The 25,785-nt window shown below is 42.3% G+C and overlaps 1 protein-coding gene across 2 annotated transcripts in view; it reads right to left on the reverse strand.

The window, feature by feature from the left end:
- The window catches only part of LOC124794141 (serine/threonine-protein kinase VRK1), a 286,964-nt gene that overhangs the window by 185,929 nt on the left and 75,250 nt on the right, over window positions 1–25,785 (reverse strand). For both annotated transcript variants that reach the window (XM_047258076.1, XM_047258075.1), the window contains exon 3: window positions 24,417–24,466. In XM_047258076.1, coding sequence (XP_047114032.1) covers window positions 24,417–24,466 — 50 coding nt within the window. The remainder of the gene's footprint in view (window positions 1–24,416; window positions 24,467–25,785) is intronic.

A 25,785-nucleotide genomic window follows, 5' to 3' on the forward strand; every position in this document is an offset into this window, starting at 1 on the left:
CTGCTGTGTACAGACGCAGGAGGAGCTGGCCACTGTTCGCCAACAGCTGAACGTGTTCATGGCCGCGGTCAGCCATCTTCAGGCTGCTGCCTCGGACTGTAGCGGCAGTGGGGAGTCTGGTGCGTCGCAAGGTACACCCCAGGTGTTACATGCTTCACCCACAATCCCTGCTGTTGAGACATCTTCGCGGGTACCGGGCACGGTTGGGCCACCCTCTCCCCAAGGGGACTGGCGGGCTCAGCAGCGTTCGCGGCGCACGAGGCGGAGGGTAAATGTGGAGGCTGGCCGTGTGGCATCGCCCACTCTGCCTGTGTGTGGACATGTGCCTGCTCCTTCAGCAAGGTCCGAGCAGGCACACGGGGGGAGGGGTTTATTAGTTATTGGGAGCTCCAACGTTGGGCGGGTGATGGAGCCCCTTAGGGAAATAGCGGAAAGGTCGGGGAAGAAGGCCAGTGTTCACCCTGTCTGCTTGCCGGGAGGGTCTCATCCGAGATGTGGAGGAGGCCCTACCGGCGGCGATAGAGAGCACTGGGTGCACCCAACTGCAAATTGTTGCTCATGTTGGCACCAATGACTCCTGCCGTCTGGGTTCGGAGGTCATCCTCAGTTCGTACAGGTGGTTGGCGGAATTGGTGAAGGCTGAAAGCCTCGCTCGCGGGGTGGAATCAGAGCTAACTATTTGTAGTATCGTTCCCAGAGCCGATCGCGGTCCTCTAGTTTGGAGCCGAGTGGAAGGCTTAAACCAGAGGCTCAGACGATTCTGTGGAGATCTGGGGTGCAAATTTCTCGACCTCCGCTATTGGGTGGAGAAATGTAGGGTCCCCCTGAATAGGTCAGGCGTGCACTAAACGCCGGAAGCGGCTACAAGGGTAGTGGAGTACATGTGCAGTGCACATGGGGGTTTTTTAGGTTAGAGAAGTCCCTCCCTAGGCCCGACAAGACGCCTCCTGAGACCCGGCAAGGTAGGAGTAGGCAAAATGCAACAGGGAATAACAATATTAATGTGCTAATAGTAAACTGCGGGAGCGTCTATAGAAAGGTCCCACAAGTGCTCTCATTAATGAACGGTCACAACGCCCATATAGTACTAGGGACAGAAAGTTGGCCGAAACCAGACGTAAACAGTAATGAAATCCTAAACTCGGATAGGAATGTATACCGCAGAGACAGGCTGGACAGTGAAGGGGGAGGCGTGTTTATAGCCATAAGAAGTGCAATAGTATCGAAGGAAATTGACGGAGATCCAAAATGTGAAATGATTTGCGTGAAGGTTATGGTTAAAGCAGGCTCAGACATGGCCCCCTAGCTCAGCTACTGTTGTGGCTGAGCACCTGAAGGATAATTTGGAAAATATTTCGAGTAGATTTCCCCACCATGTTATAGTTCTGGGTGGAGATTTTAATTTGCCGGATATAGACTGGGAGACTCAAACGTTCATAATGGGTGGCAGGGACAAAGAATCCAGTCAAATTTTTTTAAGTGCTTTACCTGAAAACTACCTTGAGCAGTTAAACAGAGAACAGACTCATGGCGATAACGTATTAGACCTTCTGGTGACAAACAGACCGGAACTATTTGAAACAGTTAACACACACAGAACAGGGAATCAGCGATCATAAAGCGGTTACTGCATCGATGATTTCAGCCGTAAATAGAAATATTAAAAAAGGTAGGAAGATTTTTCTGTTTAGCAAAAGTGACAAAAAGCAGATTACAGAGTACCTGACGGCTCAACACAAAAGTTTTGTCTCAAGTACAGATAGTGTTGAGGATCAGTGGACAAAGTTCAAAACCATCATACAATATGCGTTAGATGAGTATGTGCCAAGCAAGATCGTAAGAGATGGAAAAGAGCCACCGTGGTACAACAACCGAGTTAGAAAACTGCTGCGGAAGCAACGGGAACTTCACAGCAACCATAAACATAGCCAAAGCCTTGCAGACAAACAAAAATTACGCGAAGCGAAATGTAGTGTGAGGAGGGCTATGCGAGAGGCATTCAATGAATTAGAAAGTAAAGTTCTATGTACTGACTTGGCAGAAAATCCTAAGAAATTTTGGTCTTATGTCAAAGTGGTAGGTGGCTCAAATCAAAATGTCCCGACACTCTGTGACCAAAATGACACTGAAACAGAGGATGACAGACTGAAGGCCGAAATACTAAATGTCTTTTTTCCAAAGCTGTTTCACAGAGGAAGACTGCACTGTAGTTCCTTCTCTAGATTGTCGCACAGATGACAAAATGGTAGATATCGAAATAGATGACAGAGGGATAGAAAAACAATTAAAATCGCTCAAAAGAGGAAAGGCCGCTGGACCTGATGGGATACCAGTTCGATTTTACACAGAGTACGCGAAGGAACTTGCCCCCCGTCTTGCAGCGGTGTACCGTAGGTCTCTAGAAGAGCGTAGTGTTCCAAAGGATTGGAAAAGGGCACAGGTCATCCCCGTTTTCAAGAAAGGATGTGGAACAGATGTGCAGAACTATAGACCTATACCTCTAATGTCGATCAGTTGTAGAATTTTGGAACACGTATTATGTTCGAGTATAATGACTTTTCTGGAGACTAGAAATCTACTCTGTAGGAATTAGCATGGGTTTCGAAAAAGACGGTCGTGTGAAACCCAGCTCGCGCTATTCATCCACGAGACTCAGAGGGCCATAGACATGGGTTCCCAGGTAGATGCCGTGTTTCTTGACTTTCGCAAGGCGTTCGATACAGTTCCCCACAGTCGTTTCATGAACAAAGTACGAGCATATGGACTATCAGACCAATTGTGTGATTGGATTGAGGAGTTCCTAGATAAAAGAACGCAGCATGTCATTCTCAATGGAGAGAAGTCTTCCGAAGTAAGAGTGATTTCAGGTGTGCCGCAGGGGAGTGTCATAGGACCGTTACTATTCACAATATACATAAATGACCTGGTGGATGACATTGGAAGTTCACTGATGCTTTTTGCAGATGATGCTATGGTGTATCGAGAGGTTGTAACAATGGAAAATTGTACTGAAATGCAGGAGGATCTGCAGCGAATTGACGCATGGTGCAGGGAATGGCAATTGAGTCTCAATGTAGACAAGTGTAATGTGCTGCGAATACATAGAAAGATAGATCCCTTATCATTTAGCTACAAAATAGCAGGTCAGCAACTGGAAGCAGTCAATTCCATAAATTATCTGGGAGTACGCATTAGGAGTGATTTAAAATGGAATGATCATATAAAGTTGATCGTCGGTAAAGCAGATGCCAGACAGATTCATTGGAAGAATCCTAAGGAAATGCAATCCAAAAACAAAGGAAGTAGGTTACAGTACACTTGTTCGCCCACTGCTTGAATACTGCTCAGCAGTGTGGGATCCGTACCAGATAGGGTTGATAGAAGAGATAGAGAAGATCCAACGGAGAGCAGCGCGCTTCGTTACAGGATCATTTAGTAATCACGAAAGCGTTACAGAGATGATAGATAAACTCCAGTGGAAGACTCTGCAGGAGAGACGCTCAGTAGCTCGGTACGGGCTTTTGTTAAAGTTTTGAGAACATACTTTCACCGAAGAGTCAAGCAGTATATTGCTCCCTCTTATGTATATCTCGCGAAGAGACCATGAGGATAAAATCAGAGAGATTAGAGCCCACAAAGAAGCATACCGACAATCCTTCTTTCCATGAACAATATGAGACTGGAGTAGAAGGGAGAACCGATAGAGGTACTCAGGGTACCCTCCACCACACACTGTCAGGTGGCTTGCGGAGTATGGATGTAGATGTAGAATCAGTGGGAATCAGTAATTAAGCCTCTCTGGTTTATACTCAGCTTTATCTTACGATTAACCATAAATACTGCAATATGTAACATTTCTACTGTGCTTCACAGGACAACATGTAGACTATATAATATTACTAGTCTACAAAGTCACTGTAATTTTTTAAATGAAAACAAGGAAACTGATTATCTACACCTGTAATAATCTACATTGTGAACTGTTTTTCAGTTTAGTAAGTCATTCTTTCAAATTGTGTTTCGTCATTTATAGCTTGTCAGATAAAAATAAAATTTTGGCATTACAAGCTACAACTATTGGTTAACTGATGCCAAGATTCATTTGATATGAGATTTCAAGTCAGGTGTATTAATAAGAACAAGATGACCTCATATGGAAGCCGACAGGAAGCATATGTCGAAAGTCCACCATACAAATTCTTTTTATGTAAAATATCTTGTAATATGGGTCTACAGCTGCCATAAATTTTGTATATGATGTCACATTTGTGTTTAGCTGTTACTGTCTTTATTTCGGTATTGCATTTTTAACATATCTGCCATTTTCAAGCATTTACACAGCATAACACAATATACTGGGAAAACATAACATCAGATTGAGAGTATATACAACCAATTTTTGCAGTTTGTTAACAATTATATATCCACAAGATTTGACATTATATTATGTCATAGAAATAGGTTAAAAATAATGCTGTTGTAGGAATGTGTAAATTTTGATGGCAATATAGTCACTCATTTGTTGGAATATGGCAGATACAACAATGTAAAATTTAATGAAACAACATTTGGCAAAACTCAACCAATACTGCATGCTTCTTAGGGGACCAGAAGGAATGCGTAACATGCTCTCATTCTTAGCTAACACAGTATTGTAATTTAAAACAAGAGTGATGAAAATTCCTAACTTAAACACAGGGTAATTTTGCTGCACGAGATGTGTATTGCAAAAGTGTATTTCTGGGGTTCATAGTTAAATACTGAAGCCACTAAAGGTACTACTTACAGTCAGTTGTCTGGTAATCTCTGAACTCCTTCCACATCCGAATCCGTGAAATATATTTCAGTACTGAAACTTTAATCTGTTACGCTGATAATGAGTCAATCAACAACAGAATCCACAAAGGGATCTATGTGCCATATTTTCTTGTCTTTTATGACATGACATTCTGATACCACCAGCATTCACAGCAGTGATGTGTGACAAAGTTTTGTGCATTAGTTCCAGTACATTGACAGCTTAAGTATCTTGTTATTTCTTGAGACAAATCCCTTAATTTGACTCCAGATCAGTGCTGTTGGGTTCCTATACCAATGACATTTATAACTGTATAGTCTGTCTCAAATGTGTAATATTTCCTTATTATAGTATTAAGTTTTTTTTATTGATTCTGTGTGCAGGGCTATCAATATAATTCAGTGAAGGTCTTACGAAATACCCAACATAATGGATCTTAGGATTCGTGCAAACTGTGGGTGTTCAGGAATTCAAGACATGCCATTGACTTTCCTCTGCATCAGCATTAAATCTATTATTAGGATCTCTGCTCAATTTCATAAAATTACTAGCAGCAATAAAGTTGTGTACAAACTACAATCGTAACATGAGCAGTATTGATGAATCGTTGAAGGTACTGCTTAGAAATAAAAATGTTATATATTGTTTTATAAGTATTTACTCTAACACATCATACATACTTTCAGTTAAGAAAACACCTAGGGCCATGTACACAGTCCACTCAAGATTACAAAACATAAAACAGACTGTCATGATCAGTGATGTAGTTTTGACTAGCTGCTCTTTGATGTACATACATCTTACATTGTTATCTCTGCCCCGTGCCAACCTGCATGTCAATAACACATCTAGTTATGTCATTAACAACAAACCAACAATATGTTGCCATTAAAAGTAACACTGTCTACAACTATCCCATTTCTATGGGAGAATATGAGAAAAAAAGAATATAGGGATATTTAAATACAATACATAAAACAGTTTAAAGTTTTTCCTATCACAATTTGAATACTGAAACCATGAATTTGCAGCAAATTATAGATCAATATGATTAATATCCTTAAGTAACAGGATTCCTTATAACAAATTAATTAATTCCCTAGTTACTGTACCTGAACAAAGAATAAAATTAACTAAAATTATTTCACTATGTCTGATATATTGCAGTGTCTACTTTTGGACATTTGTGGAGAGTTACTCATTGTATCACCAACGCTCTGGTCCTACAGAATATGCACCAACATTATCACAGAGAAGGCACCGAGCCACATCACTTGGAGATTTGTATATATTCAAATACTGTGGAAAGATACAAGCGCACATACATATAAATGGTGGCGCGATAGAAATTAAACCTATATTAAAAATGTATTTTACATTATCGACTATGGAATCTTAAAATCCCATAATGAGATGTCCGTATAGTTTTTCTAATTAATCAAAATCTGCATGTTGTACAATTCTAAATAGCATCCACAGAACATATGTACAAGCACTAAAGATACTTGGGTGTGGGAAGTACTGCAACAAGCATACCTTTTTCTGGCTCTTTTAATTTTTAAACTTGTCACAAACTTCTAAGGGAATATGGAAACAGGCAACTTTATTATTCACTGAGTTTAAATCTCAAGCCATTTAATTCAATGTGTTTCACTTCATTTCTCATTGTTTTAAACCACATAATTCAGAACACTAAAATTACTTGTGGCACTTTAAGAGATTTCAAAGAACAGAAGAGAGGTGGACAGAAAGTATATAACTCCACGATCCACAGACCAGGTATTCAGAAAGTAAACAATCAGAAAAGATGTTAAACTTAAGTGCATAAAAACTCTTTTGATGTGCTTTCTGCTGTGTATTCAGGGAACACATCAGACAAAGTTGAAAAGTTGGAAAATGATTCTCAAAAAGTAAACAAATCATTGCTCATTGAAACTAGATCAAATATGGAACATATTTTACCAAAAAGGTGTTCAAAATTCTGAAAATAAGTGCACACACCTATAACAGCATTAAGAAATGAATTTTCAGTCAACTTCAAAACTGAAAGAAATTTAGAACTCTTGGAACACAAAAACAACAGTAGTGAGAGGAGGAGAAGAACTTTATGCCCTCTGAGTGCTAAAAATGTGGAGCGTTTACGAGGAAGTACAATATCAAGGCACCTGGTTTCGAAAAACCAGGGGCTCCAATATGTGAAATAATGAATCTAACCAAACTGACTGTCAAAGCTAGTTTGAATAAGGATGATTTTGTCATGTTGCTGGGAGGATCAAACAATATCTACAGAAATGAGACATGAAAAGCTACCATACATATGAGGAAATGTTTAAATAATTTAATCCATACAAATATCCTCTTAACTATCCTGCATCATCATGATTTACCATCCTGGCCCAGTGTGGACTGCAAAATTAGTATTGCATATAGTTATATCAATGAAATATGTATTCACATCAAGAATGTTCTGCACATTTCATTTCATGGAATTCATTTAAATGTGTCAAGAAAGAAGTTACTAGCCAATTTAATTCCTATAAAACAAAATATAAACTTGTCTTTTCAGGAACAATGTGGAAAACAGGATGAGTGGCAAACAAATGTAGATTATGAGGTGTTTTCGGCAAGTTACAAATAATAATGCAATCAGTCAGGTGCAAATTTAAATCAAGAAGGGCACACACAAACAATGAAATAGTTTTTCAGACACTAATTATGAAATGTACATCAAAAAGGGCAGAGGTTAATAAAGCAAAACTTTTACAAGCTCCAAAGTTAACTCATCTATCATAGCCACCAGCAAGCAGAAGCCACACAGTACAAAGACACCATAGACTTTTTGGGGTAAGTGCTGTATTAGAAATTCTCTAAGATAAAGAACTAGAAATTGTTTCAACCAAAGTGTGTAAATGCACAGCTTCACACAAGGAAGCTCTCAACCCCCAGTAACTAGAGCTGCATGCACAATGCTGTCTCAAAAAATTCTCCAACCTGTTGATCTCTTACTCCTGCCTTGGGCAATCACTGTTCACCACCTACGTAAGAGCCTCCAAACCCCCACACGTTTCTTCTTAGCCGACAAACCCTGCCTCACAGACCTACTACATTTACCACAGCCTCAGAAACTCCTTCCCACCACGGTCCTGTACCTTTCCTCCAGAAGCCTTAGCCCAACAGAAGTATCAATCCTTTCCAGAGGCCTTGCCTTTTTGCCCCAATCTCAAATTCAATCATTCTGGACTTACTAAAGACCTTTTCTCCTTCTCGCGTCCCCTACAGTGGAAACATTTTCACTACAAACCCTACAAATGAGACTCAATCAAAACCAATATTGAACCCTGCCTCACTCAGTTCATTCCTCCAACAAACTGCGATCCACCCCTTGCCCCCAAATCACTCACTGTTAGCATTCCTGAATTTGTTAACCTCCAACTTTGCTTCCCCGTAATTCCCCAAATCTTTTAACATGGAAACAAACCTTAAATGTGCATAAAGAACTGTAACCCACCACGTACAAACTGATCACAGCTTATAATCCTACCCGCTGACAAAGGCTCCATCACTATGGTTCTCAGGGACTATCTGGTGGAGGGACTGTCAGATTCGTCTACCTACAAACTCTGCAACAGTGACCCTATTCCTGAAACCCAATAGAACCTCCAGTCCCTCTTCACATCCTTAGGCCCATACCAGAATCTTCTCCCTGAGCCCTGAGTCAGTCTCTCTCTCTCTCTCTCTCTCTCTCTCTCTCTCTCTCTCTCTCTCTCTCTCTCTCTCTCTCTCTCTCTCTCTCCCCCCCCCCCCCTCCCTCTCCCCCTCCCTCTCCATCTCCCTCTCCCGTCCCCCCAACCTTTCCCTCACCCCTACCATTCCCTGATCTCCTAGCTTCTACATGCTTCCCGAAGTCTGTAAAACCAGACCACCCAGGATGTCCCATTGTGGCCAATTACAGTTTCCACACTGGGAGAATCTCTGCTCATTTTGACCAACACCTTCAACCTGTTAACCACAACCTACCCTCTTATATGAAGGATACTACTCATTTCCTCCATCAACCCTCCACAGTTCTTGTTCCTTTACTGCTGGGTGCCCCGCATGTCTCTGTTGATACAACCTTTCTCTACTCTAACGTCCCCAAAGCCCATGGCCTTGCTGCTATTGAACACTATCTTTACCAATGCCCAACTGACCCCAAACTTACAACCTCTTTCCTGATCACAATGACCAACTATATCCACACCCATAATTACTGCTCCTTTGACGGAATCAACTACAAACAAATCCATGGTACAGCAATGGCTACCTCTATGACACCATCCTATGCCAGCCTATTCACAGGCCATTTAGAGGAATCCTTCCCATTCCACAGAGAATCCCAAACCCCTCCCCTGGTTCAGATTCATAGATGACATCTTTGTGATATGGACTGAGGGTGAGAAGACCCTATGCACATTCCTCCAGAGCCTTTTCCCCCATTCAATTCACCCGGTCTTCCTAAACCCAACAAGCTGCCTTCTGTACAGGAACATAATGTAAGACTCCCCAGGATGCCACTAAGTTAGTATTTTAAGAACAAGCAAGGATAAAATACCGATTGAAAGTAAAAAGTTAGCAGAGACATTAATTAGGAAAGTGCAAACCAATGAATTAATTTTTTTGCATTCATCTTTTGATATACTGTTTTTTGTTTTTAGTAGTAGAACACAGTTGAGGTTTTTTTCTCGTAAGAGAAGGGTGTGCATTTGTAGAGCAAAGTACTGCAGTCTAAGTGTATTTAAATTGTCACGAATAATACAATATAGAAGACCAATACAAAGCATTTTTATTTATGGAAGTGTGCGAAGTGAATTTTTATGTAATTACGACAAGTGCCAGTGCCCACAGAGTCCTTTAGCTGCCTTCATCTTCACCAAAATTGTAAGGAAGCCGAATGCACAAGCAGACTTTTTAAACAAATTAATTTAATATTCAATTACTAATATTCAATCAATTAATTATTAATCCATTTATTTTTTTAATATATTACAATTGGCGACCTGTGTGCCAGGACTTCTGGGCACCGGTTGTGAACTGCGTTTGTTAACTATTGTTATGGTCAGAAATTTTTATGACATTGTTATAAATTGTCCGTATTTTCTGTTCGCATGAATCATGACAGGGAGCAAGTATTACAAAAAGGTAAAAGTGGAGGAGAAAAATTTTGAAAGGAATGACAACTGAACGCTCGATAGCACCTCCTTTGATGTAGATAGAAACCTTTTCCTCAATATTTCCTTCCTTGAATTTTGTTGGAAAAAAAAAAATAAAAAAAAAAAATAAAAAATAAAAAAAAAAAAAAAAATAAAAGAAATTTTCAGTGTGATACGTATTGTCAATAAAACAAAGAATTGTGACAATAGCTTGAGCATCATAATAGACAAAAAAGCAGGCTTTGACATCACGTAATTTGCGTTTATCAAGTGTAATAATTAATTTAGGAAATTTTTAACATTTTTGTGGAATTTATATTTATAAAGAATTCATGTAATATGTCCGAAAAATATATGCCCATTGTTGATACCGACAGTTAAAATGCAATCAGGCAAGATGTCACAGAATTGCAAGACCGAACAATTGGAAGTTCAGGCACCATGCATGCTTCCTGAAAACGGTTTAAGCAGATCAGAGATGAGGGTCGCAGGAGTGACAAATGATAGCGACGCTCCACAGCAAAATAACTTGATGACACAATGTTTACCATTGACGAAAGCATGTAATGCATATCTCAGAGCGACATACTGCTCATGAATGAAATATTGGAGAGCAATCAAAATATGAATCTTGACAACACATTACGAACACCACTTGGTCACAACACAAACATTAACTTGGGAAGCACAGCGGACAGCAACCACAGTAGTACAACTGAAGAACTGCTATGACAGCTACTATCTAATATGAACATGAAATTACATAGTATCAATAGCAAATTCAGTAATTTGACACAAGATATGAACACTGTCACACAAGATCTAAATGTAATGAAACAATAACAACAATAAGTATTCAAGGATTTGCAAGGCATGGTCTCTCAGAAATTCAATGACTCAGACGAAAAATTGAATAATATGAAAACACAAGTAAAGCATGAAGTACTTTCTGAAGTTAATGGTAACATTTTGGAGTTAAAACAGAAGGTAGATTCGTTTAATGACCATCACGATCTCGTAGAATAACAGATAAAGAAAATTACAGATGCAAACACAAACAATGAAGCCACACAAAATCAGTTTGTTTCGACAGTAAAAAATGTAACCACTGTTGTTAACAAACTAAATAAAGAATATGAAAGTGTACCCCTAGCTGTAGAAGAGCTTACTTTAAGGGTAGCAACCTTGTTAACTATTGTTATGGTCAGAAATTTTTATGACATTGTTTATGAGCACGTGCCAAGAAAGAGAGGTAGAAGATTAACGAAAATCTGAGTGATATCATTAGTTAAGCTGAAGCTGGTACGCTGGATTAGGGTCACACAATTGCAGAGAAGCTAGTAACCGCCTGCAAATTATACACAGATGTAGTAGATAAGGCTATTCAGAAAAAGGAAAATGAAATCCTGAACAAGGTAAACATTAACCTACAAGCCGCGGAAAATAGGATCTCTCTGAGGCCTTCACAGACCAAAATTATCTATCCAATCCTGAACAGAAACAGATCTCCTGTGCCTTGTATCTCCAGTCACCCATCAACTCCAAAGGTCCCACAGTCTGGCCACAAAGGAGCAATCCCCTCGTTACTCAGAATCATCCAGGACTGGAGAAACTGAATCACATTCTCCATCAGGGTGCCAACTACCTCTCACCGCACCCTGAAATGAGGAATGTCCCACCAACTACCCTTCCTGCCCCTCCCACAGTGGTATTCTGCTGTCCACCAGATTTAAGCTGTATGTTCCAACCCACTGCTTCATAGTTCATATTCCTGCAGTACCCCTAGATGCATGACCTGTCCCACACATCCCTCCAATATCATCTATTCCACTCTAGCCATAGGCATCTCCTTCCTCATCAAAGTCAGAGCTACCTGTGAAAGCAGCCATGACACCCAGGAACTGAGCTGCAACCACTGTGCTGCCTTCTATGTGAGCATGACAAGTAACAAGCCATCTGTGCACACGAATGGCCACCCACAAACAATGGCAAAGACACAGCTGGGCTATCCTGTTATGAACAGGCTGCCCAACACAATTTGCTTCACTCAATGACTGCTTCAATGCCTGTGTTATCTGGATAATTCCTACCACCATAAGCTATTTTTGAACTGTGCACGTAGTCACTTTTCCTGCAGTATAGCCTGCATTGTCATAAACTCGTTGGCAAAAAACTTCGCTATTCCCTGTCCTCCAGATTCCCATCCCCTTCCCTGCTCCCACTCCAGCACTACAAACCTTTCTATTCCACCAACACACCCACTAGTCATTTTCATTTTCTCGATTTCTACTTCTCTCCTATTCTACTCCCCTCCCTGCCCCCCCCCCCCCCCCCCCAAATAGGCTCCACCTATCAGTCCTACACTGTCCTCACTACGTCCCTGCATGCTGCCACAAGCAGCACTACACCTTCCCCTACCCCTGTCTTACATCCATCACCCACACCTGATTGCTGTCCACAGTCCAATCATAGTGGCCAGACACAGTGATCACTGTGCACGCGCGCGCGCGTGTGCGGGTCACTTTAGCTGAGAGTTTTCCAAGTGTGGTGGTTTTGCTATTTTTGTGAAAGAACAAACAAAGTTGTGCAGTGTCACTAAACATTACACTGACCCAATTAAAAATCTTTCTAACTTTCTATTGCTAAATTGCCAGAAATTAATATACACTGAGGTGATAGAAGTCACGGGATACATCCTAATATAATGTCGGACCTCATTTTGCCCGTTGTAGTGCAGCAGCTCGATGTGGCATGGACTCAACAAGTCACTGATAGCCCCTTGCAGAAATAATTAGCCTTTTTGTCTTTATAGCTATCCATGATTGGGAAAATGTTGCCTGTGCAGGATTTAGTGTATTAACTGACCTCTCCATTATATCCCATTAATGTTCAATGGGATTCATGTCCAGCAATATGGGGAAGGGGGCGAATCATTCACTCAAATTGTCCAGAATGTTCTTGAAACCAATTGTGAACAACTGTGGCTCAGTGACACAAAGCATTGTCATCCATAAAACTGAAGTCCATGAATGGGTGTAAACAGTCACCAAGTAGTCAAACATAACCATTTTCCATTAAAGATAGGTTGAGTTGGACCAGTCCATTCCGTGTAAACACAGCCCATACCATTATGGAGACACCACCAGCTTGCACAGTGCCTTGTTGACAACTTGGATCCATGGCTTCAAGGGGTCAGCACCACCCTGCTGTCAGCTCTAACCAATTAAAATTGGGACTCATCTGAACAGGCCAAGGTTTTCAGTTGTCTAGGGTCCAACCAGGTAAGGGGCCCAGGAGAGGCACTGCAGGCAATGCTGTACTGTTAGCAAAGGCACTTGCATTGGTTATCTTCTCCTATAGCCCATTAATGCAAAATTTCACCACACTGTCCTAATGGATACATCCGCCATAGATACGCATTGATTTCTGTGGTTATTTCACACAGTGCTGCTGGTCTGCTAGCACTGACAACTCTATAGAAATGCTGCTAATCTCAAGCGTTAACTGAAGGCAAGTCAGTCACCGAGTTGTCCATGGTGAGAAGTATTGCCTGAAATTTGTATTCTCAGCACATTCTTGACACTGTGGACCTTGGAATACTGAATCCCTTACAATTTCTGAAATGAAATGTCCCATGTGTATAGCTCCAATTACCATTCCGCATTCAAAGTATGTTAATTTCTGCCATGTGGTCGTAATCCCTTCAGAAATCTTTTCACATGAATGATCTCAGTACGAATGATAGCTCTGTCGATGCACTGCCCTTTTATACCTTGTCCATGCGATACTACCACCAGCTGTATATGAACATACCGTTATCCAATGACTTTTGTTACCTCAGTGTATAGAGCACCAAGTGGAAATCTGTCAGTCTTCATGACCAAACTAGAGGTTCCCACTGATTTTTCACAAGGCAGAAGTATTAGAAATTCTTTGACAAATACAGCCAATATATTCAATATGATCCACACAATACATTGCCCAACGAGGTTAACAGCATGTACAAAATCCATTACTGCCAAATACTAATCTCAGACACAAGCTATAGATTCACAAGCAGAGTACTGAGCATGGATTATGGTGATTGTGAGGTACAGCATCTGTGTATAGAGATGCCAACATGCAGTAGCTGTTGCAAGAAAGTAGTCAAAAATGGATGTTTTCTGAAGATGATAAAATTTTTAATTAATTACTGGTTAATGAAAACTGGGAAAGCATTTCCATTCAGAACAATGTTGATAGCATATACATAGGTTTTTAGAACATGTCTCCTTACTGTTTTAATGCATTATATCTGGTGTAAATAAACATTAAAACCTAATAACTATAAGGAGTGCATATCAAAAGACACAAAAATTTCCAGTGAAACATATTTCAGCAGTACTGTAGTAAAAAAAAAAAAAAATAAGGTGTCACCCAATAATTTGCAGATTATTTTGAAACCTACAAAAGAATCTATGGTAAAGCAGCCAGGCAGGCTATGTGGAATGACAATTTGATAAACTCATCTAACAAAACAAAATCCATGGGGAGAGTTATAAAGAAACAAAATTTACGCTCAGCACCAAGAAGAAGAACGTATCATTAATGATAGAGGGCTCAAAAGTTACAGATCAATGAATACTTCACTTCATTAGCTGAAGATCTCATGCAAATAAACTGTAAAGGACCAGTCTCATGTTCCCTAGTAAATCAGTGACCTTAGCTGCCTCTAGGTATGTTTATGAAACAAAACCTGATGAAATTATAAGTAATATTAATAATTAATCAATTAAATATAAAATGTCAAGTGGTCTTAATGAAGTACCTGACTTAATATTAAAAGTACGCACTCATCACAGTTGGCAAAATTTCTTAACTTCTCTCTAGAAACTTGTTTTCCAGATGTTCTGAAAATAGTGGAAGTTTTACCATAGACAAAAAAAGAGTTTTATAATAAAATATCGAATTTTCGAGCTGTGCCACTGTTAACTTTCTTCCTAAAAATTTTAGAACTTTTTTTGACAGGTTTATATATTTCATAAATAAATATTCACCTGTTACTATCCAACATCATGATTTTAAAAGTCTAAATCTACACGACACACTTCAAAATCCCTTTATCAACACAAATTAGCTGCTGGAATTCGAAAGCCTTCAATGTCTTTGGCCATAAAATTCTGCTTAGAAAATTTTAAAGGTAAGGTATAAGAGGTGCAGCACACAGCTGGTTGTGTTCATACCTATAAAATAAAAAAATAAAAAAAACCCGCTGGCAGAATGTATCACTTCAGCACGAGTTCAACATTATGAATGAAAGAAAAAACAACCCTATCCCTTCCAGCGAATTACCAATAAAATGTGGTGTACCTCAGGGCTCAAGCCCAGGACTGCTACTCTTCTTGTTTCATTTGGACAACTTTGTTAAATATTTGAGTCCCAAAAAGGTACCTTATTTGCTGATGACATGAGCATAGTACTCACCGGATCCAGCCCAGGAACTCTGCAGTCAAAAGCAAAAAGTTCTATGAAAAGACTCTGAATGGTACACCACAAACAAACGCATTGGAAAAAAACTGTGTGTGTCAATGTCCACCTACTTACAGCATTTAGCCAAATGTCTATTCAAGTGAGATTAAAAACTGAGCCCCTAGAAAATGAAAGCATAAAGTTTTTGGGTCTGTGGGTTCAAAAAAACTTACAATGTAAAAGGCATATAAATAACTTATCCAAGGTCTTCTCATCCATGTGCTATGGTCTAACAATATTAAAGTCTACACAACAAACAACAATCGATTCTTGTGGAATTCACTTTACTGAGTTTGTTGTTTTCAATGTTCCATGTTTACTCATTTATGAAACTATTGTATTCACAGGCAACTACATTTTCAAAAGAGGCACACTACCACAAAACAAAAATGTATGTAACTACTGTACCAGAGAGAAATCAAATATAGACCAAACATACTCCATAACTGCAGCTATCAGAAGAGCATAATTAACATTGGTGTTCTACTGTATAATTAAATACCAGACGAAATAATAACTGCTATGCATCCAATATTTAAAATACAACCAAAGGCATTTCTAAAAAGCACTGTTTCTATTCTGTAAAAGAAGTTCTGAATATGTAAAATAAGTGTTACTTAAAAACTGAATTGTGAGAATAGGTAGGTAATTTTTAATTAGCCTACAATTTCACTGATACTACTTATTACTGTTACTTTATTTTGATCTGTCCGTCATCAGTTATTGATATACTTGTATTATAAGAATATTTACCTGCTTGCTTCCACTTATTTTTAATGATATTAGATATAACTTCATACCATTTTGACCTGTCCCATAAAAATGTGTAATTTATGTTGTATGATAATGCTGGACCAACAAAAATACAAATTAAATCAAATGCTGCTTACTGTATTCATATTTGCCGTAAAACGATCTGAGTTTCAATGATTGTCAATTGCCAAATACAGGGCGTCCCAGACGGAATGGTTGGTTGGTTTGTTTGTTTGGGGGGGGGGAACCAAACTACGAGGTCATCGGTCCCTTGTTCCCAGTAAAATAATTAAACAAGGGAAAGAAGAAAAGAAAGGAGACATACAGCACAGTAACAACAGGACAGATGAACCAGAAGAACGACAGAAAGAAAACCAACACTACTATGGACAAAACAGGAAAATAAAACCACCTAGAAGCAAGAAACAGGTAGAAGGGATAAAAACAAGAGAGCAGATGACTGTGGCTGGCTGACCATGAGAATAAAAAGGAAAAGCCAACCACTCTGCGACACATTAAAACATCTAGCCTCAAAGCATTAGAGTGGAGAACACAGAGGGACAAAGGACATGCACAAAAACTTATATAGAATGATAAAACCCATTGTCATGTATAAAATGTAAAACTAAATTAGCCGATGAAGTATTGTCAGCTAAAATTAATGGCAATGAGTCCGGTAACTGAAGAGTCCGTCGCAGGCAGACAAAGATGGACAGCTCAACAAGATATGGGCCACTGTCAGCCGGTGCGGCAACAACACTGAGGTGGGTCATCACAGCGCAGGAGCTAGTCATGTGTCACCCAACTGTGGCCAATGCGGAGCCAACAGAGAACCAAAGAGTCTCTGCGAGAGGCCTGTGTGGAGGTCTTCCGCACATTCATAGTCTCCTTAATGGCATGCAGTTTGTTGTGTGTACTGAGGTTACACCATTCCGTCTCCCAAAGCCACAAAACCTTGCGGCGTAGTACTGAACACAGGTCACTTGCAGAGAACCTATCTCCCTAAGCGGTTTCCACAGAGCTGGGGGGGGGGGGGGGGGAACTATGGCAGGGGGGGAAGACGGGGGGGGGGGGGGAGGAGACTATGGGGGGGGGGAGACTATGGGGGGGGGGGAGACTATGGGGGGGAGACTATGGGGGGGAGACTATGGGGGGGGGAGACTATGGGGGGGGAGACTATGGGGGGGGAGACTATGGGGGGGGAGACTATTGGGGGGGGAGACTATGGGGGGGGGGGGAGACTATGGGGGGGGAGACTATGGGGGGGGGGGAGACTATGGGGGGGGAGACTATGGGGGGGGAGACTATGGGGGGGGGAGACTATGGGGGGGGGAGACTATGGGGGGGGGAGACTATGGGGGGAAGACTATGGGGGGGGAGACTATGGGGGGGGGAGACTATGGGGGGGGGAGACTATGGGGGGGGGGAGACTATGGGGGGGGGAGACTATGGGGGGGGGGAGACTATGGGGGGGGGGGAGACTATGGGGGGGGGGGAGACTATGGGGGGGGGGGAGACTATGGGGGGGGGGAGACTATGGGGGGGGAGACTATGGGGGGGGGAGACTATGGGGGGGGGAGACTATGGGGGGGGGAGACTATGGGGGGGGGAGACTATGGGGGGGGAGACTATGGGGGGGGGAGACTATGGGGGGGGGGAGACTATGGGGGGGGGGAGACTATGGGGGGGGGAGACTATGGGGGGGGGGAGACTATGGGGGGGGGAGACTATGGGGGGGGGAGACTATGGTGGGGGGAGACTATGGGGGGGGGAGACTATGGGGGGGGGGGAGACTATGGGGGGGGAGACTATGGGGGGGGGAGACTATGGGGGGGGGAGACTATGGGGGGAGAGACTATGGGGGGGGGAGACTATGGGGGGGAGACTATGGGGGGGAGACTATGGGGGGGAGACTATGGGGGGGAGACTATGGGGGGGAGACTATGGGGGGGAGACTATGGGGGGGAGACTATGGGGGGGAGACTATGGGGGGGAGACTATGGGGGGGAGACTATGGGGGGGAGACTATGGGGGGGAGACTATGGGGGGGAGACTATGGGGGGGAGACTATGGGGGGGAGACTATGGGGGGGAGACTATGGGGGGGAGACTATGGGGGGGAGACTATGGGGGGGAGACTATGGGGGGGAGACTATGGGGGGGGGAGACTATGGGGGGGGGAGACTATGGGGGGGAGACTATGGGGGGGGGAGACTATGGGGGGGGGGAGACTATGGGGGGGACTATTGGAGGCACCAACTTGGACATGTAAAGTATGAAGTGACAGGAAATTTTGGATACAAATTGGGAGCAGGCCTCGGAGACCCCACTCGTCTAATGTGGCAAGGATATGTCGTCGCCAGGTCGTGTCACACTTTTCGTAAATAAAAAGAGACGGCAACCAGGTGTTGGCGTCTGGAAAAGGCTGTTCTGATGGCAGACTCGAGGGACAAGACTATCAGTGGTAGAGCGACCCTAGTAGAAGCCACCGTGACATGGAGCCGGTAGGCCACGTGACTCCAAGACCCAACCCAATCGACGACGTTCCAGCAGCTTACAAAGAATGTTGATGAGGCTGATGGGCCGATAGCTATCCACATGAAGCGGGTTTTTACCCCATTTGAGCACTAGAATGATGGTGCTCTCCCACCACTGCGATGGAAGGATACCATCACACCAGATACGGTTGAAGCTGACAAGGAGCTTACTTGTAGTCAGATTAGAGTTGTTTAATCATCTGACTGTGGATCCAATCTGGCCCAGCAGCAGTGTCAGGGCAATGTGTAAGTGCACTGAGGAGCTCCCACTCTGTAAATGTTGCGATAGGATTCACAGTGGCGTGTGGTGAATGAGCGGACTTTCCCTTCGAGCCGCCGTTGAGAGTGCAAAGGGCTTGGGGGTGGGGGGTGGGGGGGGATTCTCCGACGCAGAGGCTTGAGCATAGTGCTCAGCAAAGTTCTCGGCAGTCACAATTGCATCGATAAGTAACACAATTTATTTTAACACTGGGAACACCTGTTGGGGTCTGGTACCCAAAAACATGTTTGATCCTTGCCCAGACTTGTAAAGGTGACGTATGGCACCCAATGGTGGAGACGTATCTCTCCCAACACTCCTGCTTCCATTGTTTGATAAGTTGGCAAACGCGAGCACAGAGCTATTTAAAGGCTATTAGGTGCCCCAGGGAAGGGTGCCGCTTGCACTACTGTAGAGCTCGCCAATGAGCCCTAATTGCTTCAGCAACTTCCGGCATCCACCAAGGGACTGCCTTTCGCCGGGGGCACCGGAAGACGGGGAAGTGGTCACTACCACACAGATCGTCATGTGGTCTCCAGTGGATAGATGGGAGAAGTCCTGGGCTGCAGATTTATATATCAATGGCCAAATAGCTGCCATGAGCCACACTGAAATGTGTGGCGGCCCCAGTATTTAAGAGGTCGAGGTTGAACTGAGACAATAAAGTTTAAACATCTCCGCCTTGGCCAGTAAGCACGACGCCACCTCGCAAGGGGTTATGGGCATTAAAATCTCCCACAAGTAGGAAAGGTTTAGGGAGTTGATCAATCAGTGTAGCTAATACATTCATGGGTACTGCGCCATCTGAAGGAAGATACACATTGCAGACAGTTATTTCCTGTGTCATCCTTATTCTGACAGCCACAGCTTCAAGAGGAGTTTGAAGGGGCACATGTTCACTACAGACTGAGTTTATGTCCTAAACACAAACTCCACCTGACAGTCGATTATAGTCACTACAGTTCCTGTAATATCCCTTATAGCCACGGAGGGCAGGGGTCCGCATTGCCGGGGACCAGGTTTCCTGGAGGGCAATGCAGAAAGCAGGTGTGAGGGTTAACTGTTTCCGTATCTCAGCCAGGTGGTGGAAAAAATTGCAGCAATTCCACTGGAGGATGACATCGTGAGACTGGGAAGGAATGGAACATTCAATGATGCAGTTTACTCCTCAGGGTCACCTGCTGCCACCGACTTATTGCCTGAGCAGTCTATATCCCTTGTGTCTCGAGGGTCCACCAAGATCTAGGTCCTCAGCAGACCCCAGAATCTCCACCTCATCTGCAGAAGCAGAGCTTGTAGGTAGTGTTGGTTTGGGCGCCACCACACTTCCCTTGGTCTTGGGGGTTTTCGTTTTGGATTTCTCTCGCTGCTCCTTGGGTTTCCCTGGCTGGGAGGACTTCACTGACTCAGTCTCCAGGACTGAGGATGAGTGTGAAGCCCAGTGACCAGCCACTTTTGGGCTCTTCAGGCATTGGCGGGTGTCATCTTTCCCATTAGCAGAAGCCTGGCAAAGGAGTGACCCAAGGGACCCCTTCCTAGCGAATGGAGCCGAAGAAGACTTCCCTGATGGTTGGTGGCGGGGAGGAGGGGGGGGGGGGGGGGTTGATCCTGAAGTAGGTCGTGCAGGAGCAACAGGATCCCTCCCTGTTGCTCTTGCACAACCTACTTCAGGAGCAACATCCCCCACCATCAAGGGGGCATGTGTAGTAGTCTGGCTCTGAGAGGTGACTGGGGTTGGCAGAGCTGATGGGGCTACAACTGTTGTAGCGGCGGCGTAAGACGATGTCATACGTACAGGGTGTAGGCGCTCAAATTTCCTCTTAGGCTCAGTGTAGGTCAGTCGGTCCAGGGTCTTGTACTCCATGATTTTCCTTTCTTTCTGTAGAATCCTGCAGTCAGGTGAGCAAGGCAAATGGCGCTCTCTGCAGTTGACACAGATGGGAGGCGGGACACAATGAGTACTGGGATGCGATGGGCGTCCGCCACCTCGACATGTGATGCTGGAAGTACAGCGGGAAGACATATGGCCAAACTTCCAGCACTTAAAGCACCGCATAGAGGGAGGGACATATGGTTTAGCGTCACAGCGGTAAACCATCACCTTGACCTTTTCGGGCAATGAATCACCCTCAAAGTCCACGATGAAGGCATTGGTAGCAACCCTGTTGTCTTTGGGTCCCCTGTAAATTTGCTGGATGAAATGAACACACCGCCGTTCTAAACTGGCGCGGAGTTCATCGTCAGACTGCAAGAGGAGATTGTGATGGAAAATGATCCCCAGGACCATGTTGAGGCTTTTATGGGGAGTGACGGAAACAGGAATATCACCCAGCTTGTCACAGGTGAGTAACACTCAGAATTGGGCTGGGGACACTGTCTGAATCAACACTGCGCCATTTCGCATTTTGGACAGGACTGTCACTTCTCCAAACTTATTCTCAAGGAGTTCATCGTCAGACTGCAAGAGGAGATTGTGATGGAAAATGATCCCCTGGACCATGTTGAGGCTTTTATGGGGAGTGACGGAAACAGGAATATCACCCAGCTTGTCACAGGTGAGTAACACTCAGAATTGGGCTGGGGACACTGTCTGAATCAACACTGCGCCATTTCGCATTTTGGACAGGACTGTCACTTCTCCAAACTTATTCTCAAGGTGTTCAATGAAAAATTGAGGCTTCGTAGGTAGAAAGGCGTCCCCATTAGTTCTGCTACAGACTAAAAACCGAGGCTAATATGGCTCTCTTCGTTCTGTAGCCTTATGTTCCTCCCATGGTGTAGTGAAGGAGGGAAACGATTTAGGGTCATACCTGTTGGCATTGTATTCGATCTTGCCCTTCTTAGAGACTGCTGGTGCCGTACGGTCACCAGCAAGAGATGACTTAGTTCACTCCATTGCAGGTCATCCGCCCTGACGCCACCCACTCTGATCAGGAGCTCTCCCCACGAGTGCCACATAGCCACAGCAAAGGCCAACTGGCATGATGGCTGTTGCCGGGAGTCCTGATGCCCCAGGAAGACAGGCATCTACTCGTTGGCACACATGGGGAGTTTACAGCTCAGGCACCAGCTGTGCGATCCCTGTGTTGTCAGGAGGCTACCACCAAATGGGTACATGACGGCCCCACCACAACAGACTGGCTACCATGCTGGATATTGGGCGCGGAGAAATTCAGTACTGTCATGGGGGTGAAAGAGGACAGGAGACAATGGAAGAAGATGATATACCCCGGAATGTGTCCTCGCCGAAATAGTTAAATCAGAGGTGGAGATGCAAAGACATGACAAGAGGTTCAGGAGATGGAATCTAAGGGCACTATGGATAACTCGTGCACCACGTAAGGCGTCCTTCCCCATATGGCCCGCAATTCTGTAGAATTTTGAAAGTGGCAGGTCCAACCATAGAATGGGACTTGAACTTATAGGGCCGATACGTATGAGACTCCTTTTAGTCACCTTTTAAAACAGGCAAGGATACCTCGGGCCTATTAGAACCCCTGGGCCCTCACGGGGACCGGACGGAATAGTCAGTATTCAGAGATGCCACAGTAACGATTATTCTAAGCAAAAAATCTAGTAAATATGGGCTCTAAAACGCATACCTCAATATATATGAGCATTCGTTCAATACAGAGATATGTTTCATGAAGATGAACATTGCTCATAGCTCTTTAGGTAGGCATTTTAGAGCCCCTATCAAACTTTTTTTGCTTTGAATGACCATTTCTGTCATATCACTGAATACTAACCATTCCTCTTGCAACATCCCATAATTTCTTTTATATCTATCATTTGCAAACAAGGTTTTTTTAAGTTAAAAATGCCACTACAAATTTTTGACAATTACTTACAAGATCAGATAACCTTTTCTCAACCGATATCATCATAGTACTAGTCCAAAAACATTGTCACACATAGAATACACAGTGTACATAAAAAGCCGATGATTTGTTTTATTTAACCTTAACCTTCACTTTCATTATAGTCTGGAAACCTCTGGAACTAACAAAAAAATTGGTTCAAATGGCTCTGAGCACTATGGGACTCAACATCTGAGGTCATCAGTCCCCTAGAACTTAGAACTACTTAAACCTAACTAACCTAAGGACATCACACACATCCATGCCCGAGGCAGGATTCGAACCTGCGACCGCAGCGGTCGCTCAGTTCCAGACTGTAGCGCCTAGAACTGCACGGCCACTCCGGCCAGCTTCTGGAGCTCAACAATAAATACTTGCAATATAGCAAGGAGCCAATTGAACACATGAAGCTTCTACAAAGGAATGTGTCCCAAAATAAACAAAAATAGCCATTTTGTATTAAAGGTCAAGAGACACCTTGCAAATCAGATACAGTACATACCATATAAATTTGCTTCATTTTCAACTCAAAACTATGCTGGATGTAAATCAAAATAAGAGAAAAATTTATCAATACTTATGAAATAAAAGGCACGAATGATGCGCCAACTAAGGTATAAACTTTATAAATAATAGGAGCTCCAAAATTAAATAACAACAACAAAGATAACACAAACTTATGGTTACCAAACAGTTACAGCCATAGAAATGAACAATTAAAAACTTGAGTCGTTTCTTCTTATTAAGCTTGAAAATACATGGTACATAAGACAAGTTTAAGTGTGCAATACACAGTTCCAGTATTCAAGCTTCACTTTACTGCACAATGCCCTCTGTTGTGAAATTTCCTCTTGAATTCAAATTTGGGGAGAATCAGGCATTAAAAATGGACTCCTTCCTTTCACTGGCAATGCTCTGACTGACTGAACTGTCTATACTTGATTCACAGACTGTCACAAAGCTTCAGACTGTTAGAATCTCTTATTACTCCTACTATAGTTAGACCATTCTTCATCACATAAAATAAATAAATAAAAATAAGAAACTGGAGACCCTGTGAGAGCCTTGAAAAGCAGCCAAGAGATTTTGGCACGTTAAAACACTTAATAATGTTGTGAGTCATGCTCGAGTAGCTCAGAAGGTACATGCATTACTCTAAAAAGGCAAGAGCTGGAATTTGAGTTTCATTTCAACTCACAACTCTGATTTATCAGGAAATTAAACACATATTTCATTAATAAATCAGTCACTTCTTAAAAAGTAAGTTACAATCCATTAGTCTTAGTTAGTTAAAAATTGCTTTATGTCACAGATTTATTCCTTCAATTACTTGGCACGGTAGACTTACATTGTAACATTTCTACTCAAATGTTCCCACATATTTTTAGAGCCTTCTCTCTCTCTCTCTCTCTCTCTCTCTCTCTCTCTCTCTCTCTCTCTCACACACACACACACACACACACACACACACACACACACACCAGTAAATAAAAAGCAATTCATTATTACTTACTATCTTAACTACAAAAGGGTACTCCGAACTCTTTGAGGATTCATCCCGTGCTGCAAAAGAAAAGACCACTATATTTATCACACTTGAGAACCTGTAATATATCATCTACATTTCTTGTTCATCAAAAACAGAAAATTACACCTATACCACAACAGAATGGTGCATACTTGTTCCTATTATGTTCATCATTGTCAGAGGCTTCACAAGAACACACACATTCTACAATTTTTCGACAGTTTTCATAAAGAAAACGTGCAAGTACCGCTTTCAAAATTCATTAGTTACCAGCCGAAAAACAATTATGTTTGAATATTTTATTGTGAGTAAACAAAGCTTAAGCTTTTGACTAGTGATTGATATTTACTATCAAGTGACAAACGTTAAATGTATTACACAGAAATTTTACAACTTAAAAATAACAAATTAGATTGATAACACACCAAAGGGTTCAATTAAATATTTCATCCCCACTGTATTACAGTATTAGACTGAAAAAAACCCAGAGATTTCAACTGAATATTTCATCCACACTGCATTACAGTATTAGAGTCACTAACTTTTGAATCCTACTACATGCCAAATTTAGGAACTTATTTTGTTGACAGGTACACAAGTGCAAGCAAAAACTATAAGAGTGCATTTAGAGGCCTGGGGTTTTATCTTCAGATGAAGATTAGGGAGATTAGATATTTGTTTTGTGAAACAACAAGTTTGTTAGCTCACATTATAATGTTACATAAGTCAGAGACAACATGCTGTTAAATTACTTCCAATATAGAACGTACCATGGAGAATTTTCCATTAACGGAGCAAGTGAGCAGTAATCTCTTAACAGAGAACTATATCAAAAGCCCAGTTCCTACCCCTTCCACTGCTATCCAGTTCAACTTCTTAACCCTCTAAGTACCAAGGGTTTCTGCCTGAAACCACCATTTTATTAATTTCTTTTTTGAATTACCAGTGCCTCTGGCATGAAATTACCACTGCTGTTGCTAGTGGGACTGTGTCTAGGAAAATAGTGAATTTGCTTTCAAATACCACCCACAAAATGACAGGTGGCTGTAAGCTTTATGGCCCTGTTGTCAGGAAGTGAAACTACCTCCTCAAAACAATTGATTGATTACTTTTTGCCAATGATGATAAAGGTTATATATTTTTCATAGTTTTGGGACTCAAAGGGTTAAGTCCTCACACAATTCCACAGTTAAATAACTGATATAAGTGATGTATGTCAAAATAGTCTCCATGAAAAAGAATAATGGTGTTGTCAACATACCTTTTGTAATAAATAATTGTATCTACAGAGTACACCCACATATAAAATTTACTGTTGATGTAGAAGACAATAAATTTCCAGGACCTAACAATA

Source organism: Schistocerca piceifrons, chromosome 1 (assembly GCF_021461385.2).
Source record: "Schistocerca piceifrons isolate TAMUIC-IGC-003096 chromosome 1, iqSchPice1.1, whole genome shotgun sequence".
Taxonomy (NCBI): domain Eukaryota; kingdom Metazoa; phylum Arthropoda; class Insecta; order Orthoptera; family Acrididae; genus Schistocerca; species Schistocerca piceifrons.